The sequence below is a fragment of the Mytilus trossulus genome, chromosome 7, assembly GCF_036588685.1.
Source record: "Mytilus trossulus isolate FHL-02 chromosome 7, PNRI_Mtr1.1.1.hap1, whole genome shotgun sequence".
In the NCBI taxonomy this organism is placed as follows: Eukaryota; Metazoa; Mollusca; class Bivalvia; order Mytilida; family Mytilidae; genus Mytilus; species Mytilus trossulus.
The window spans coordinates 68558188-68577948 of NC_086379.1; the positions used below are offsets into that span (position 1 = coordinate 68558188).

At 32.7% G+C, this 19761-nt stretch overlaps 1 protein-coding gene across 1 annotated transcript in view; it reads left to right on the forward strand.

The window, feature by feature from the left end:
* Nucleotides 1-2843: 2843 nt before the first annotated feature.
* Nucleotides 2844-19761, forward strand: part of LOC134725666 (DNA-dependent protein kinase catalytic subunit-like) — a 93115-nt gene continuing 76197 nt past the window's right edge. Inside the window, exons 1-16 of the mRNA XM_063589679.1 lie at nt 2844-2988; nt 5094-5170; nt 6178-6270; nt 6486-6560; nt 7157-7268; nt 11566-11678; nt 12254-12353; nt 12890-13038; nt 13737-13889; nt 14066-14161; nt 14630-14712; nt 15097-15181; nt 15801-15969; nt 16580-16731; nt 18313-18453; nt 19542-19657. Of these exons, the coding sequence (XP_063445749.1) occupies nt 2844-2988; nt 5094-5170; nt 6178-6270; nt 6486-6560; nt 7157-7268; nt 11566-11678; nt 12254-12353; nt 12890-13038; nt 13737-13889; nt 14066-14161; nt 14630-14712; nt 15097-15181; nt 15801-15969; nt 16580-16731; nt 18313-18453; nt 19542-19657 (1859 nt within the window). The remainder of the gene's footprint in view (nt 2989-5093; nt 5171-6177; nt 6271-6485; nt 6561-7156; nt 7269-11565; nt 11679-12253; nt 12354-12889; nt 13039-13736; nt 13890-14065; nt 14162-14629; nt 14713-15096; nt 15182-15800; nt 15970-16579; nt 16732-18312; nt 18454-19541; nt 19658-19761) is intronic.

The window sequence follows — 19761 nt, forward strand, 5'->3', positions numbered from 1 at the left end:
AAATGATGATAGATATATTCCGATTGCAGTAACCACAGTCCCATCCCATTTTCTTCGAATGTGATCTACCAAAGTTAACAATCACCGGGATTTCCCTTCGATGATAAATGAGTGACACAGTAAGTAAGTAAGTAAGTAAGTAATTCTTATTGGTTTAAAATCCAAAATTACAGGATTGATACCAAGACAATACAAATTTGTTATACACAAACATACAAACATATATATATCATACCAAATTTATAAACATTATATGAGGAGGTGGTACCACAAAGTTATTTAGTGCTTAATAGAGCATTTCTAGAAATGTACATGTCGCTTATAAATTTAACAATAATTCTAATTATATCAGTCTCAACACACGTATACAAAAATTTAAATCTTGCTTCATTAGTCATATTGAAAAAAGAGGGAACTATTTCACTAATTCTGGAAAACAGTTGGTCTCTAATTATATTTAGTTTTGTACATTTTAAAGTGAAATGAAATTCATCTTCTACTTCTAAAAGACACAAAGGACAAATTCTTTCTTCTACAGGGGTTTTAGTGTGACGCCCTTGTTCAATTCTAAGAACACTATTACTAATATGAATTTTAGCAAAATGCCCTATTACTTTTCTGTCTATATTTAACAATAAATAGGTTTCCAATTTATAATTTTCTTTAAGCTGTCTATATGTGGCCACATGTGGACACGCCGGCTATGCTTTCCTTCCAGAGCACCAAATACCAACCCCGGTTTTTGGTGGGGTTCGTGTTGCTCAGTTTTTAGTCTTCTAAGTTGCGCATTGTATATTGTTGTTTGTCCCTTTCGACGTTTTACGTTTTTTTTCCATGACATTGTCAGTTTGTGTTCAACGTATGAATTTGAATACCTCGCCGGTTGGTACGAGATTATTAATTTAATCACAATAAATCTTTAGGGGAAACAATTGAACCTTCAAAAATACACAGGTGTTATGAAATATACTAAATCATCCATGGTATATTACATATGTAAATACATTTTAAAAAACCAGTAACAATCATTTTGCTGGTACATCACTATCCTAGATTAAGGCCCGAGTGTCATACTACACTCTAATAGTGGTCACTGTACAATTTTAAAGATACATTTTAAAGAGAGAAAATTTCACGTAGTATAATATCATTCACAGTAAGCAACGATTAACAAGATTAACTCTTAAAAAATGGAGCAGCATTTTACTATTGCTTTAAACTTTATGTAATGAACACTAGTAAATGTTTATCCCTCAGAAATACCAACGCAAAGAGTGACTGAATAAGTACTGCATTGTTTTATTATAAACTTTATAAATGATAATAACAAGTATAGTATGCCAAAATGGGAGTTTTCATTGACATTTCTAACACTTGTTCGCTTCAAAACAATATCATCGTATTACTATGTTTAAGCAATCGCCGGAATAGCTGAGGTACCCAAGCTGCCACTGTAGACACTTTTTGTCTTGCTTTTGACGAATATATCAGAATGCGAGACATTGGTCTAGCTAGAAATGTTAATCTGGCAAAGATGGCCAGTCAGGATCTGGAAGATTCTTTGATGACCTTGATCTATTTTCTGCGCTTTGGTCGGGTTGTTGTCTCTTTGAAACATTCCCCAATATTCCATTCTCATTTTATGTACAACGAAGTCAAAAACAAATTGTCTAATTGTCTTATTCATCTCATGTAGATGTGTTGTCTAGAAAAATTCTCAAGATCATCAGCACTGGTGGTGTTATGTGATAGCTAGGGCATTACAATCTCTCATTGTTCTTGGGAAGAATTATTATTTCCTCGCTTTTGATCTAGGCGAGGCTTCTAGTCGATTTTTTTTTGTGGTTTAAAAACAAAAGACAGGTATTGATAAGAATTTTCGATTCAAGATGGTTAAGAATTGAGCTGACAATTGATCATTCGTTATGATGGTACGGACACAAATATATCCAATCATGAATTTCCTTTTCTTATCCTTTCACCATATAATATTTTACAAAATATATCCGTAGTTTCATAGTAGATCATAGTAATTTATTAGTTTGGACCTTTTATAGCTTGCTGTTCGATGTGAGCCAATGTTGTTGAGCCACACTTTGACCTATAATGGTCTACTTTTACATATTGTGACTTAGGTGGAGAGTTGTCTCATTGCCAGGCACAGGCACAATCATACCACATTTTCTTATAATATATATGCAAGTAATGATTAATCACTAAGAAATTTAAATCATCTACAATTTTTTTTTAAAGAAATGCAACACAAATATAAATTACAGAGTATGAGTTTCTGGATTGGGGTCCTTCATTTCTGTATTTCTGTATGCTTCAATTAATTCAAGTGTTTTTTTTTTTGTATTTCATCTCAAGTTTCTTTTGCCCATTATTCTCTATTCTTTATATTTTAGCTCCGCTCAGTCATTATTCTCTATACTTTATTTTTTTTGGTTCATTCTTCTCTATTCTCTCTATTCTCTATATTCTATAAGATTATGAAGATACAGTGGACATTGTTTATCAGCAATTCTATATACCTCAGGCTCTTGCTACCCGTGATTCTAATAAAGTTTTCCTGATTATCAGTTCAGTCAGTGTAAACTTAGTGATTTCAAGGAATCCTTGGTGATTTTAATTTAGTTGAAAGCAGATGTCTTTACATCAAATGTCAAATGTTATAATATCATTCATAATCGCTCAAAAGAGTTTTTAAAATTGTGTTATACGTCTTATCTGGGACATAAAATATTGCCTAGGTCTATTGGGTCCTAAACTTATCTGATCGTATTTTTTTTTACCGGAAAATATACACCAAACCGTCAACGCTCCGGGTATTAGTCACCGAGATGGCGGCAAGTCTGCTTCAAGAAAATTTGCGGAGTTTGCATGATTCTCTTACATCTCAAGACAACTTTGCAAAGGAGCAATCGGATAGTTGCATATCTGACATAAGACAAATATGTGTTTATGAAGCCAAAGAATATGAATTTGGTAAATGACACATTGTGAAATACATAAAAACACTCAGTAAATATGATGTTTACACTGTGACTCCTGACAGTCCTATGTGTTTACCTATTTACAAACCGAATATTTCGTACCTATACTTTGCACAGACAAAATGGTTTACAATTACTAATATTTGAAAGGGTAACAGGACGTATATTTGTAAAATTACATAGCATTGAGTCTTAAAAAAAACAAAAAAAACAACAACTTTAGGTTCATATCATAGTCCTATAACATATGACCTCTGGGGCATTATTCACTATTTCTATTTGCAGATTTTTTACTATCAATGTGCCACCCGAGGCGAAAAATAAAAAATGAAAATATCAGCATGAAAACGTTAAATAGTGAATATATAATGCGAAGGCATATATTATAGGACTAGGTTCATCACAACCTGCATAACTAATGGACAAATATTGTTGTATTCACACCTCAAAAACTACTCTGATTACAGACTTACCTGTCCAGTTTGAAAAGTTTTAAGGCCATAACCACTAGATATATAAAAGCTATATGCATTGTGTGTTTTTGAAAGATAGAATCTTTTTACGATTTTGATTGGCATTTTTTTTGGGTTCCAGCAGAAGGTGCCTAATTTTTGACACACATTATATAAATTTTATGGCTGCAGCTTCTTCTTCTTCTTCTTCTTCTTCTTCAGGAAGCCCACCCTATCTGCAGGGTCACCGCATTTAAATTTTTTTTGTTTATTTTTAAAATTGCGTTATATAAAATCTTATCTACTAGTTAAAATTTAAAATAATAGTAACTGAGTTAGAATAGGATATAACTAAAAATTAGTTAAAAACAGGAACTTGTATGTACACTATACATTGTATTTTAGGCAACCTTACATAAAGAAGATTTATTTAAGAATTGAATGCTTCTTTTTGTAAATTTATTGGGGTGTAAAAGCGTTGACCGAAGTACATTTTGTATGAAGCGCAGAAGCGCTTCATACTAAAAATGTGTGCACGGTCAACGCTTTTACAACCCTACAAAGTTACAAAAAGAAGCATTCAATACTTATAATAACATTTTGTCTTAACTACACTACAATAATAACAAACACAAAGCAATGCATTTAGCCGTGCAGACTAACAGAGCCGGCGTTTAATGTATATTTTATATTATAAATCATGACATATATGAAGTACAAATACATTCCAAATGAGGTACACAGAAAGAATAAACATCTGAAACAAGTTTACTCTGTATCAATAAGAGCCCATATCTCTATGTATGTATGTATGTATATATATCCGTCTTTAACGTAACCTCGCCGCCCAGGAAAAACCATCAAAAAACTTTATTAAAGAAAATTGATTTGGAAACCTGTGTTCGGAGCAAGTGCAAGGCACGCCTCGGGACATTGATGCCAAACTCCATCAAGAAAAAACAGCAAAATAATATACAATATCAAATATTATGAAACATTGAAGTTTAGTGTTGAACGTCTGCGGCTAGAATGATTTTCAAACCCAAGAACATTTAAAACCCGCTTTCACCTCATTAACATAATAATACGTATTGACACAATCCAAATGATTGGTCCACGTATCCACGTGTACAACTACACATAACAAAACCCGCCAAAAAATATATACCGTTCTTATAAAACGTTCCTTTTAGACAACATTTTCCCGCTATACTACGAAACGCGGGAAAATACATTTAGCTATGATCATAACAATACGAATTTTATAATTTTATAATTTTTGTATTTTATTCACCTGTGCACTTTATTGTGGGACCAAGTGTTATCATGAACGAAAAGTTTTATTGAGTGGTGCAATTGCCTACGGAATAACATGTGATGTGCATTCAGCCAATCAAAATAAAGTATTGTAATGAAACATACATCTAATGTAATTATTGAATTATAAAAAGTATGTCATGAAATTGTTCAGACGATTTTATCTTATTGGTTTTATATGATTACCAAAGTGATGCCAATAGTCTATGTTATACTGTATTTGATTATTACACAACTTTTAGGCAAAATAAGGATTTCATCAATAGACAAATTTGTTATATTTAGATGCATATTTTCATTATTATAAGCATTTTTTTTATATTTTCAGACTTGTACTGTTCAGTGTTATTTGACATAGATACAGGTGTTATTATTTACCTGAAAAAACTAATTGGAAAGGATGAGGTAAAATTAAAAAGAATAAAATAGAAATGAAAACTGTAACAGTCACACTTTTATATTCAAGTGTAACACTGCTTATTATAACAATTATCCAATATAAAAAGATACAATGAAGATATAATTTATTTATGAATGAATAATTTTCAGTTCCCTAATGAAATTTATATAACTAATATTGTATGAAATAAAGAAGATTGAAGAAGTTTATTTTTGTAGCTCTATGATTACGCCTTGACAACTATTAAGATTGTATTTCCAATCTGATGAAAAGTCTTTAAAGAAAATATGTGTGTTTAGGGTTTCCTTTATAAAAGTTATACATAGCTGATAGGGTTGTATTTTTTTCTGTTGAACACCTTAAAAATATTTTGTTTTCACTGGGAGTGTTTCCAATATTATACCCTTTGCCATAAGTCCTGTCATTTGCAATTTTGCAATGACATGAATGAACAATTTATGAAATTTCATCATGTTTTCTATCAGTTCACCTTTGGCATGTTTGTTGCTCAAAATAAGGGGCGATCAAGAAACATTCAACACATACTTTTTGGGCACAAGTTTAGTGTGTTTTTGCCTCATACATGTATTTTTAAAATGATCATAGATAGATGGAATCTCAAATTAGCAAAAATGATCAGCAAGACAAGAGCTACTATAACGTCAATATGAAAGAAATTGTCCAATGACTCCTTATTGGTTTTGTTGCTTTTTAAATTATGATTTTTTTCCATATTTTTGTGCTTTGCCTTAAAGATTTTGATAGATATTTAGAAACTTATATAACCAAAAATTATTAGTAAAACAAGATCTTCATTTAAGTGAAATGGATTGTTGAATGAATTAAACTAGTAACATCACACAGGCCCTTTAAAGACTCTTGCTTGATGCATCAATAGATCAAATAATAGTACCCTCCTTGCTTCAAATGAACAACACTATAGATTGTAATGGCCTTGTACAAATGTAAATGTTTTTATAGATTAATTTAATATTATCGTTTTTCTTTTCAGTTCCAAACAAGTAAACAGAAAATTTTGGAATTTTTATCTGAGTTTATTCAGAAGGTTGAGAAAAAGATATCACATTATGCCTTGGAGATTAAAGTAAGTATTTTTGGTCAATTTAAAATTTTGCAATATAGGTGGAATGTACATGTTTATAATCTGTTTGTAAACAAAAAATAATAGAAATTGAGAAAACATAAAAAGAATTTTAAAAAACTCTTATTATCTTTATAATTAAGAATGAAAAAAAAGTAAAAATGTTTCAAATTATTAGAAAAAGGAGAAATGTTGAGTACACTAAAATTTATTTTCAGGATGTTTGTATGTCACTCTTCATGAGAGAAAAGGGAGCTAAGATTAGGAGTGCAGCAATATCTGTTTTAGTCAAGGTAAACACACACTGTAAACTGTGTATCCCTTTATATAACACAGTTGTAATATTAAATTTATGAACTGTATTCATTGAACGATTGCAATGCTGATTGGTGTAAAGACAATCCTAATATAATATAGAAATTAAGTTTTGATATCCTTCTTAACATAAAAAGTCAATCTAAGTAACAGTTCATATGTTCTTTGTTTCTATAGTATGTCTGTACATCAAATATAACAGAAAATAGTTGAGTTATTATGACAGAATAGTTTTGAAGTGTAGTCTGTTTGTATAACTGTACATTTAAAGAGTTATTAAAGTAAAAAACAGAACACAGTTTTCACAAAATATGCAGTGTTGCTGAGGTTAATGTTTTAATGCAACTGTCATCAGAAGTATTCAATTCTTTTACAATTTCTGGTAGGACTTGTTGATAATGTAAACAGCATTTTGATCATGACTTAAGAACATGTCTAAATAACTCTTACCATGAGTTGTGAAAAAAATGTGGAGTTTAAAGAGTTTCATAATATTATGCCATCTTTTATTTAATTGTTTGAACTATCAATAATTTAAAAACAAGTTCTATGGTAATGTAACTTAATTTTACAGTTACTAGAACTAACAGCTGGAACTTCAGTAGGGAAAGATTTTGAAGTAAAAAAGATGGCAGAGAAAATATTTATGGAATTTGCAAAACCATTATCCAAAACACCTGCTACTGGTGAGTAAATTTGCAAAACCATTATCCAAAACACATTCTACAGGTGAGTAATTTTGCCAAATAATTATTCAAAACACCTGTAACTTGTGAGTATCTAAAACACCTGTAACTTGTGAGTATCTAAAACACCTGTAACTGGTAAGTACATTTGCCTTACCACTATCTACCTGTTATTGGTGAGTACATTTGCCTATCCACTATCCACCTGTTATTGGTGAATACATTTGCCTCACCATTATCCACATGTTACTGGTGAGTGAATTTGTCTAATCACTATCCATGTGTTATTGGTGAGTACATTTGCCTTACCATTATCCACTTGTTACTAAATTTGCCTAACCATAATCCACTTGTTACTGGTGAGTGAATTTGCCAAACCACTATCCACCTGTTATTGGTGAGTGAATTTGCCTAACCATTTTCCACCTGTTATTGATGAGTACATTTGCCTAACCATTATCCACCTGTTATTTATGAGTTCATTTGCCTAACCATTATCCACTTGTTACTGGTGAGTGAATTTGTTAAACTATTATCCACTTGTTACTGGTGAGTACATTTTCCTAACCACTATTCACCTGTTATTGGGCCACCCTTAAAAAATTGTTTGTTTGGCATTGCCGACTCACACCATCAGCAGTTGGGTAGGTAGGTAGGGATTTTTTTTTTTTTTAAATTTAAAAAGTATATATATATATTGCAACCATAACCATTTTGACTCTAGATCACAGCCAAAAGCAGTGCAGCATTTTGCAGTTGTGTGCACAAACTGATGGTTTCTTTGATAGGGGTTAATGTCACATTCTACCTCATATGGGTAATTTCATGTTAGACGTTCAGTGTTTTTTGAGGAGTAAACCAAAGTACCCAGCAGAAACAGATCTTATGTAGGGAACTGACATTAACCATATAACATGTTAGACATGAAAATTGAATCTTAATTGTGGGACTGTCTATTGAAAGAGGCTTAATGTCACATCTTGAAGGTGCCTTCAGTTTGGTAAACTTGTCATATCTTAATCAGTTCAACCACTACAGCTCCCTGTACAAATAGATGTCAGATTGAAGCTTTGATTCATTGTTTGCTTTGATGGGATATAAAATTAACTTTCTACACCATATGGGCAAGTTCATGACAATCAGTTTATTAGTGGATGAAAGTGTAGTGCACAGAGGAACCTTATCATAAATGTCTTAACAATCTAACCTTAATTTTGTGGTTGCAAACTTATACCAAGGTGCCAGATAGACTAGCATTGATACATGTAAATGTTGTTGAACTAGAAAACAATCAAAGCCACTGCAGCCCCTGATCAGCTTTTGAGGATAGCAAAATATTACAAATTTAGAAGGTTGGCACAAGAACAGACATGAATGCCAGACAATATTTATAAATATGTTGCTGTCAGATATCTTTTCTGTTTTAAGAATTATCTTATTCATGTTAAGAAAAGAGGGGTTGGGTTTTAAGTTTGTGATACACACAAGAGGCTAGTCTTTAAAATATGTATGTTTTGTACCAGGCTAACCTCAACAGGTACAAAACTACTATAAACCTGTTAACTCTGGGACCATACATGTATTGGTCTTTTAGCTTTGGTGCTTTCATGCAGCAGTCACCTGAAGATTTCATAATTAGAGCAAAAAAATGGGGGAAATGGAATATTTTTAGTACAAAGTATTCTACATAATAATTAATACTAAGTAAAAATATTTTATTTCCCCTATTTTGTTAGCTATAATTATGAAATCTTCAGACGACTGTCCATGCAGGTACACCTTTCAGCCATCAAGCCAAGGCATCATTCTGAATAGATATAAGATGTGGTATGAGTGCCAACGAGACAACTCTCCATCCAAGTCACAATTTGTAAAAGTAAATAATGTATAGGTCGAAGAATGCATTGTTTTGGAATTTACATGGCAACATGCTTTGTTATCTGGTTCAAGAAAAATGATAGATTTCACATATTCAAGAGATCTTTCAAAGGTTAAAGCTACAGATGTTTGTTCTGTCATGTCTTGGTGAAAAGCTTCTATCCCATGAAGTGAGGATGCAAAGCAGACACCAACAATAGTCATATATAGTGTCACTGTCTGCTTTACCAAAGACGACATTTGAGTTCTCTACAAGCAATGACAAGGCCTTTCAGAACATCAATTCATGTTCCATGTAAAGATTAGGTGAAAATCCTATGTTTTAATAAAACACCCCTCCCCCTTGAATGGAGCATTAGGGGATGCTATCCACTGCCTGTCTTTTTGACATTTTTGGCAGATTTTTTTCTCATCTACGTCATTCAAGCGCTTGCTTTGAATACAGTGTACATCAAGCACTTTAAAGATCATGATTTGAAATAAGTAAAGCCTGGAAACAAACTCCGCGGATATGATCAAAATTCTGGGAATTTTCTGATTTTTTTAAATAAAAAAAATAAGAATTTTGAAACACCAATAAAATTATTCGGGCGGCAAGATTTTCGGTGGGTCGGGCGGCAATGCCAAACAAATGAAATTTTATTTTAGGCCTTGGTGAGTACATTTGCTTTACCATTATCGACCTGTAACTGTCGAGTGAATTTGCTTAACCATTATCCATCTGTTACTGAGTATCAGAAAAACTACTGGTAAATGAATTTGCCAAACTACTATCCACCTGTTATTGGTGAGTGAATTTGCCTAACCATTTTCCACCTGTTATTGATGATTTCATTTGCCTAACCATTATCCATCTGTTATTTATGAGTTCATTTGCCTAACCATTATCCACTTGTTACTGGTGAGTGAATTGCCAAACCACTATCCACCTGTTATTGGTGAGTGAATTTGCCTAACCATTATCCACCTGTTATTTATGAGTTCATTTGCCTAACCATTATCCACTTGTTACTGGTGAGTACATTTGCCTAACCATTATCCACCTGTTATTTATGAGTTCATTTGCCTAACCATTATCCACTTGTTACTGGTGAGTACATTTGCCTAACCATTATCCACCTGTTATTGGTGAATGAATTTGCCTTACTATTATCCACCTATTATTGGTGAGTACATTTGCTTAACCATTATCCACCTGTAACTGTCGAGTGAATTTGCTTAACCATTATCCACCTGTAACTGTCGAGTGAATTTGCTTAACCATTATCCACCTGTTACTGGTGAGTGAATTTACCAAACCACTATCCACCTGTTATTGGTGAGTGAATTTGCCTAACCATTTTCCACCTGTTATTGATGATAAAATTGAGAATGGAAATGGGGAATGTGTCAAAGAGACAACAACCCGACCAAATAAAAAAACAACAGCAGAAGGTTACCAACAGGTCTTCAATGTAGCTAGAAATTCCAGCACCCAGAGGCATCCTTCAGCTGGCCCCTAAACAAATATATACTAGTTCAGTGATAATGAACGCCATACTAATTTCCAAATTGTACACAAGAAACTAAAATTTAAATAATACAAGACTAACAAAGGCCAGAGGCTCCTGACTTGGGACAGGTGCAAAAATGCAGCGGGTTAAACATGTTTGTGAGATCTCAACCCTCCCCCTATACCTCTAACCAATGTAGAAAAGTAAACTCATAACAATACGCACATTAAAATTCAGTTCAAGAGAAGTTCGAGTCTGATGTCAGAAGATGTAACCAAAGAAAATAAACAAAATGAGTACATTTGCCTAACCATTATCCACCTGTTATTTATGAATTCATTTGCCTAACCATTATCCACTTGTTACTGGTGAATGAATTTGACAAACCATTATCCACCTGTTACTGGTGAGTATCAGAAAAACTACTGGTGAGTGAATTTGCCTAACCATTTTCCACCTGTTATTGGTGATAACATTTGCTTAACTATTATCCACCTGTAACTGTCGGGTAAATTTGCCTAACCATTATCCCCCTGTTATTTATGAGTTCATTTGCCTAACCATAATCCACCTGTTACTGGTGAGTACATTTTTCTAACCACTATCCACCTGTTATTAAGGAGTGAATTTGCTTAACCATTATCGACCTGTTATTGGTGAGTACATTTGCTTAACCATTATCCACCTGTAACTGACGAGTGAATTTGCTTAACCATTATCCACATGTTACTTGTGAGTATCAGAAAAAAAACAACTGTTGAGTGAATTTGCACCTACCATTTTATTTTTTGGGGTTTTCATTAGCAAATGGTGTTCAAATGATTGATAAAAAAATAATGTCAACATTTGAAAATTTGTTTGCACTGTGTTCAACAAATTAATAAATGAGAAATAAAAGTGACAGATAGAAATTATATGTTTTGTAGTGAAGGAGAAGCTATATATAGTGTTAGGAGTGATGGCTGAAATCTATCCAGAATACATGACTGAGTATGCTGATAGATTGACTGGACAGTGTGTGGCTGCCCTTAAGGAACAGGTAAGATTGCTGTAAACACATGACAGGATAGATTGACTGGACAGTGTGTTGCTGCCCTTAAGGAACAGGTAAGATTGCTGTAAACACATGACAGGATAGATTGACTGGACAGTGTGTTGCTGCCCTTAAGGAACAGGTAAGATTGCTGTAAACACATGACAGGATAGATTGACTGGACAGTGTGTTGCTGCCCTTAAGGAACAGGTAAGATTGCATTAAACACATGACAGGATAGATTTACTGGACAGTGTGTTGCTGCCCTTAAGGAACAGGTAAGATTGCATTAAACACATGACAGGATAGATTGACTGGACAGTGTGTTGCTGCCCTTAAGGAACAGGTAAGATTGCATTAAACACATGACAGGATTGACTGAATAGATAGTGTATTGCTGACTTTAAAGAATAGATTATTTAACAAGATTTACATGCAGGCTGACATTTTGAAATGTTGGCAGGTATGAACAATTATAAAATTCTTATGTAGGAAAAGGTTAAGCAAGAACTATTTTATTTAATTTTCAGTTAGAAGCTCATTTTGATTAGATATTATCTATATGTAAATATGTTTTTCAGATGACAAGCAAGACAAAGAAAGCTGAACTGACCATCATATCTGGATGTTTAGAAGGGCTAAGAGCCTGTTTAGTTAACTTTACACAATCAGCTGACGAAGGTAATATTTTGTTTATCGTCTAAATAGGAGTTTGTCTTCAAGTTCATGAATAAATGCCTGCTCATAACAGAGTAAAATGTAAAATGTTATATTCTATTACAATTCTTATATATCTGCAAATAAAGAAAAGAATAAGAAAATGTGTATGTTTTAAAAGGTTATTGATTTCGGATCACTGATTCGCAAGCTTTACATAAAAGTCCATCATTTCCTCTTATTTTTTAAACAGGAAACATCATTAGGGGCAACATGCGTCTGACATACTAATAGTACTTACAGATCAAACAAAGAAATCTGTATGTGCAATTAATTCAACAAAGACTTATGTCTATTGGTAAAAAAAATATATTAACATTTATTATCGTGTTACAAACTAGTTGTTCTGTAGATTTCAAATGCTTCAACCTGGTTCAGCAGATAAGGTTATTGTGTTCTTCATGTTGATAAATGTTTTAAGTAATGTCATGGACCCTAGATTTGTAGTTTATGGAAACTATTTTTTGCTTATTAATGAAATGTGATAAATTTTCCTGCAGGGTCTAAGTATTCCTATGACATTTTTAAGTACACAAGAATGGCCATCAGTAATACTGAGATAGCTCGTTATGATGTTCCCAAAGCTGGACTGAGAATGATAGCTAAACATGCAGCACAGTTTAACATGTATCTGTTTGATGATTATCAGGTAAATTGTAATTATGTCTCCTTCCAATGTGGACAAACAATATTGTATATGTGTATTTTAACATTATCAGTCACAGTGATGTTGATGGATGACTGTTAAATGTCCCGTTGTAAAATGAATGTGTATTCAGAAAGAGAACATATTAATCTAATATTGAAACTAACTCTGCTTTGTACAAGAACAACATGCTGAGCCCGATTTTTAAAGTGCTAGTTCACAGGATAAAAGTGCAGGAAGACATGTTACTGTACCGAGATGCATTAATCTGACTACAAGTTGACTAGTCTGCTCTTACTTTTTAATGCAATGTGCTTAGTAGAGCAGCATCAATTTCAAAGTCTTTGGTTTGACCTGTCTGGAGTTCAAACTCTGGACCTCTGCACTTAGGCAAAGTTGCTTCCACGAGACCATCAAGGCAGTTCAGTAATGTTGAGAGAACTTTTGTAGTTCTGTAATATGGATGGACTAATCTTTTTTTTTTCCATTGTTTAATGGTTATGTGATGATAATTAATTGTTATATGATAATAAAAAGGCTATCAATGATTTGGATATAACTTATTCATTAAAGGAGAGACAAAAGATACAAAAGTATAAAAGGGGAGACAATTCAATTTGATAGTGATTTTAGACTAAAGTTATCATTTAGGTGATGACTCTCAATATCCTTTTCATTCAACAAACATTATATATTTTTAGGAAATGTATGAGAAGTTGAGATTTTGGAGTAAACATCACAACAGAGAAATGTTACATGAAGGGATGGCTGCTGTTGAATCTTTCCTCAAACAGATATCAGAATCATTGGTAGAGAAGGCGAAACAGGGAAAGAAGGAAGGGGGTGTTTTTAAGGTAAACAAAATAGTTTTTGAATTTTGTTGTCATGTCTTTTTGCACAGTTATAAGCCTAAGATTGCAATCCTGTAAATGAGAATTATTTGATTGACTCCTGTAAATTTAAGGACAAAATGAGATGCAGTTTATAATATATTCCTCTGTTATTTAATTGTTGTATTTATTTATTGCAGTACTTCATCCAGCAGTTTAGAGGTATCATGAATGATAGTTCAGCTACAGCTAAGGAACTATCCCTGGCAGTCAGAGGATATGGTCTACTAGCAGCAGTAAGTATCATGAACTATACTGAATTTCAAAGATATGGTTGTCAAGCCACATTAATTAGTCCTTAGTACATTATTTGCTTCTCTTTGTTTTCTGGTCTGTGTGTTTGTCTGCCTGTCCTGCATCAGGTTAAATTTTTTGGTTAAAGTCTGATTTAGGTCACATCAACTTAACACTTAATACAAATAGAACTGTTAAATACTAATGCTGAATAAGGGTTCTTACCCAGATTTCAGGTTCATGGAAATTGTAAATGTGAAAGTGTGGACAGGATGCATGGAGGGCATGATGTTCTTCTGAATTTTGTATTTGCAACTCCTTTGAATAAGATGGGAAAAAAGAAGATTGTGTGTTTTTTGTTTTATCACATCTATGATGATTTGAGACTTTCCTTCAAAGGAAATTTTAGATATTTCCAATTTTCTAAATATTTGAACAAATTTATCATCCAACATAAATGTTTGTTTTAGCCATGCAGAACTTTTCTGAAGCCAGCAGATGTACAGTTTATGTTTAGTGAAATGATCACCAAAAGTCAACAACAGTATTTAGTGTAAGTGAAATATCTAAACATATACTTTATTCCTATTTCTTTAAAATTTGTGAATTAAATTAGATTTTACACAGTTTTCATTCATTTTAAAAATATTTGCTTTAAAGAAAATAAATTGTATGCCTTACCAATTAGACACAGTTTTTGATTTACCTACATATTCTATTACAAAAAAAACCTTTAAACTTAGGAAAATATTCTAACCTTGAAACAGTTTTCAAATTTGGCCAGTCTAACCTTTATTCATTTTGGAGTTTTAAATGAAATTTAGGAATGGAAGTCAGTAGGTTGATATAAACTCGAACAAATTTCATACAAGTTGAATTTCAAGAACACATGAATATTTTCTGCTTGTTTTATACATGAAATATTTCCATGTTTTAGAATTAACACAGAGATAGAAGACAAGTTGTATAATCTACCAAGTTATCTAGAATCTCTAGCAAACATTATATTCCAGTTAGATGATGTAAGTAATTTAAGTCTGCCATAGTGGAGAGGGCATAACATGTCACTATTGACTTGTCTTCCTGTCTGTCAGTCATGTCTGTCACATCTGTGCGTCCTGTCAGTCACGTCTGTACATCCAAAAAATAGGTTTCCCTTCTCTTACTTTGAATTTCCACTACGAAAAGTTATAAAATTTATACACAATGCTTATTACCAGAAAACATAGATCAAGAGCAAGATTGGGTGGAGTCACTTTATGGTTCATAAGATACATCCCCTTTATGAACATAAAAATTGCAGAATTTTCTGTTTCCGTTTTCTAACTTTAGTTTGCCTCAACTAGTTGTTATAAAACTTAAACACTATGCTAATTACCACAAAACACAGATCTACTTTAAAATAGGGTGCCGTTTATTTTACCGTTCTTGAGTTTTGCCTTTTCAAAAATGGAAAAATTGTTAAAACTGTCGTTTTGGTTTTCAAACTTTAGTTTGTGTCAAACAAATGCTATGAAACTCATATTCAATGCTTATAATCAGTAATGGTCTAAATTACATGAATCCTGCATCTGTATGTGGAAGTTGACTTTATGCATATTTACAAGTGGGGCAATATTATTTTTTTTGGTATTATTTTAGATTACAGAAACCTATGCCACCTTGCTTGAGCGACTTATGATTGTAATGATGGAAAATGTCCCAGTTGTACACCATACAATGAGATTTATTGCCATTAGGTCAATGCTTTGGTTATTATTATCTGTCATGTCAAAAGGAGCTACATTTCAGAAAATATCTTCCACTGTTGGTAGGTCAATCAATGCTAAAATTACTAATGTAGAATTCAAGTCAACTTTTGAAAATTTGTTTATTACAGTACAAATGTATGCTTTTAAATGTATTTACTCTCATTAAAATAATAAATACTGAAAAGTTTTAAACTGGCCATACACCTTATCGCTAATCCAAGCTGAACTGGCCGCTTGAACTTTTGACACATAAAACAATCACTTTTCATTGTGGCCTCAGATAATTTGTATTGTGAGGTCAATATTTTACGGGAACCTGTGTGATATCCAGTAATGGCGGACAAATAGCGATATGGTGTATTGAATTATAGATATTGCTTCATTTAAGGACAGTTCCAATATTAGAATATTGTGTTGCAAGTAACAGTAGTTTGAAGACTGTCATATTTTTGTTATCCTGTATACTAGTACCTAGTTGATAAACCATTGAAAATCCTTTAATATGTTCAAAATTTATATAAATTTTGCTTTAATGCTTCTTTTTACATTACTACTAAGGAAATAAAAAAATCTTAAACATGTAGACCATTAAATGGTGGCTACAAACTCTTGAAAAACTTACATTAATTCATAGGGAATTGCGTAGTTCATATTTGTTTTCTTTAACAGTATTTCAGGGACTGATAAGAACATGTTCCCATCCACCCATTGTTGACCTGGAGCAATCTGATGAGGACAAACCAGAAACAGGAGTCAGGTCCATAACATATAAGGACTACATAGAAATATGGACTGGACTGTTCAGTAGTCCCAAAATCAAGGCAAGCTGTACTTGTTCGATAGCAAAATATACCCTTTCTTCCTCCATGGAATTTTTTTTCTTGCATACTTGATTTGCATAGGATTTTTTCAATAAAAACAAAATCATCAAGTTTAAAATATTAATACTTTACTATTTGTAAGTCTGATGCAGACATTTTGTAGTCAAAGCGTTTCAACTGAGGTCTTACATAGGCGTCAAAAGGCGTCATTATGGAGTAAAGGGGGTGGCGTCAAAAAGCGTCATTATGGAGGAAAGGGTTAATAAATTATAGGGAAAAAAGAAGCTTTATTTTTATCAGAGCAGATTATCCATTTAAACACTTGTAAAATGTAATATCTGGTGAATGGCAAGATCAAATCCTCTTAATGTGGATTCAATGTTATACTTCACATACCAATTTTTGATGGATTTCATGGGTTTAGGTAAAATCCAAATGTAGATATTATGTAAAAATAATCTTAAGGCTTTAATGCAGACTTATGCAAAGCCATGAAATTAAGTATTCATGAACTAACTGTCTTTGCTCAATCCACAAACAATGATACCCACTGTGATAAAAGATATGAGGGTCCATGCTAATCTTTTAGATTTCTTACATACAAAAATCAGTTGATGTGTAGGCATATCTACTTGAGTATACATGTATATGGAGTATTCTAACATGACGTCCTTCAAACGCTTTGAGTACACACCCGTGGTAAAATATGAATATATTTCATGGGCTGTTCCCATTGTACCCCCATGTCATATGTTTTTAATGAATTTTTTACCCGACGTCATAGAAAGATGACCTAAGAATATAAACATTTTACGGGAAAATTCACACTTGTGAATCCGAAAATCATCACAACAAGGAAACTTAAACAAACGATGTTAAAATGTGGTATAAGCAATTTTTTTATGCATACATGTATGACATATAAGTAAATTATCATTTAAATTCATCCAAAACTATCTTAATACGTTATTTTAAATAGTTAAAACATGTCACTAATTCAGTTTGCTCCGTTCTATTACATCAATTTAATAGTGCGTTTATTTATGAGAACGGCAAATATTTGCCCCCACCTAGAGCGCTTTGATCCAAAAGAATTGCCGTATTTGTCCTCTTAGAATCGAAATAATTCATGGAGGCTTGAATATATCTAGATTTGACCACAGGTTGTTTCTTTATGCCGATATTTTACTCCTCACTAAAGCCCAGGGTAAAATATTTGTCATAAAGAGCCAACCCGTGGTAAAATCACGATATATTCAAGCCCCCATGAATTATTTCTTAATTATTAAGGGGGATAGGAGGGGCCCTGATCCCGAAATTCTGGGCTTAAAAACACGATATCCCGAAATCCCGGCCTTAAAAAATAAAATCCTGAGGTCCCGAAATTCAAAAAAAGAATTCCAAGCTCCTGAAAAGGTCAATCCCGAAATCCTGAGCTTATAAAAGTCCTGACAAAGGTCCTTACCCCCCTATTATGATATTTAGTATAGTGTTTATATCATTATCACTTAAGACACAATGTCAACTTTATTATGTAGTATTGTTGCAGCAGTTGTTAACTATTTACTTTCTTTATGATAGGACTTTGCCCAGGCAGACATCAGTATAGACCAGAGACACAGATTGACAGAGATTCTATATGATGAACTTATTCAGGCCATACTTAAAATAATTGACAAGCTGGATTTGACTTCCAACACATCTACTCAGATATCTGCCTTGGTATGTTGGTATTGTTTACTTTTACAAATAAAGCAGTCGTTATAAATTAACCTCTTTTACTGTTCTCTTGGAATGTTAAGTAAACTTATTATACCTTACATATATTTTAAACAATTTTATTGGGTGAAATGTTATCATGTGGCATGGAATAATTCAGATGTTATTCATTCAATTGCGAGGAAGGACGAATAACCCTAAAAAATTTACACCACCGGTGAATTACCTTTTGAGTTTGTTGATTTGTACTTGAGTTATTTCCCATGATTATGATTTTACAGATGTGAATAAACAAAATGGCAGCGTTCACGTTACACTGGAAGCCCACCCAGAAACGTGGAAATAAGGCTTTGGACATCATGAATAGAGTGCCAGCAGCTGATGATATCTCTTTAAAACGGTCCTTTTCAGGCATCAATATTTTACAAAAAAATTTCTACCTTTAATGTACATTCTAGAAATTCTAGAACACCTAGAACACAAATGCATTTTTAACCGTCAGCTTGTCTTTGTTATGTAAAGTCTAAAGAATATAGTGAGTGTTCAAAAGGCCTTTCCACTGTTAGTTTGGTATAATAAAACAAATGTGGCCCCTTAGAATTGATGAATGTCCAAAATTGTCAACCCTTAAAAGTTATTTCACTTCAGGCTGTGTCCTCATTGAAATACATTCTCGTGTTGACAATTTTGAATATTCACCTTTTCAACGGGCCATAATTGTTTATTATTATTTATAGGCTCTTGACCACTTATAAGAAATGAAGGTGTATGTTCACAAAAGAAAATATTAGAATATTATTCTCTTCTGGTTAATACATAGAGTTTTGTCTGGAAAAGATTTTCAGAAATCTGAATAATAATTTATATATTTCAAATTCAACTCAATTCTCTTATCTGTTTCTTTTTATAAAAGTTTTGCACAATATACAAGGAACAAAATCATGGGAATAAACAAATTCCAACAGCAACATAGCAAAAAACTTTTACTTCTAGACAATCTGACATCCCTTAATATAGTTGGAGTTAAAGAATCTGTCTAAGAAGTTAATGATGTATGTGGAGGATAAAAACCCTCATCTGTTTATTTACAGACAGGAAACAGTGATGATGATGATACTGATGAAGCCAGTGCAGACCCTGTACATGGTGTACAAGCCAACAGACCTAAAGATTTCCAAATACTAATCAACTTGGTGGATTTCTGTAGGTAGGTCTTATATCCTAGGTTAAGCCAACAGACCTAAAGATTTCCAAATACTAATCAACTTGTTAGATTTCTGTAGGTAGGTCTAATATCCTAGGTTAACAGAC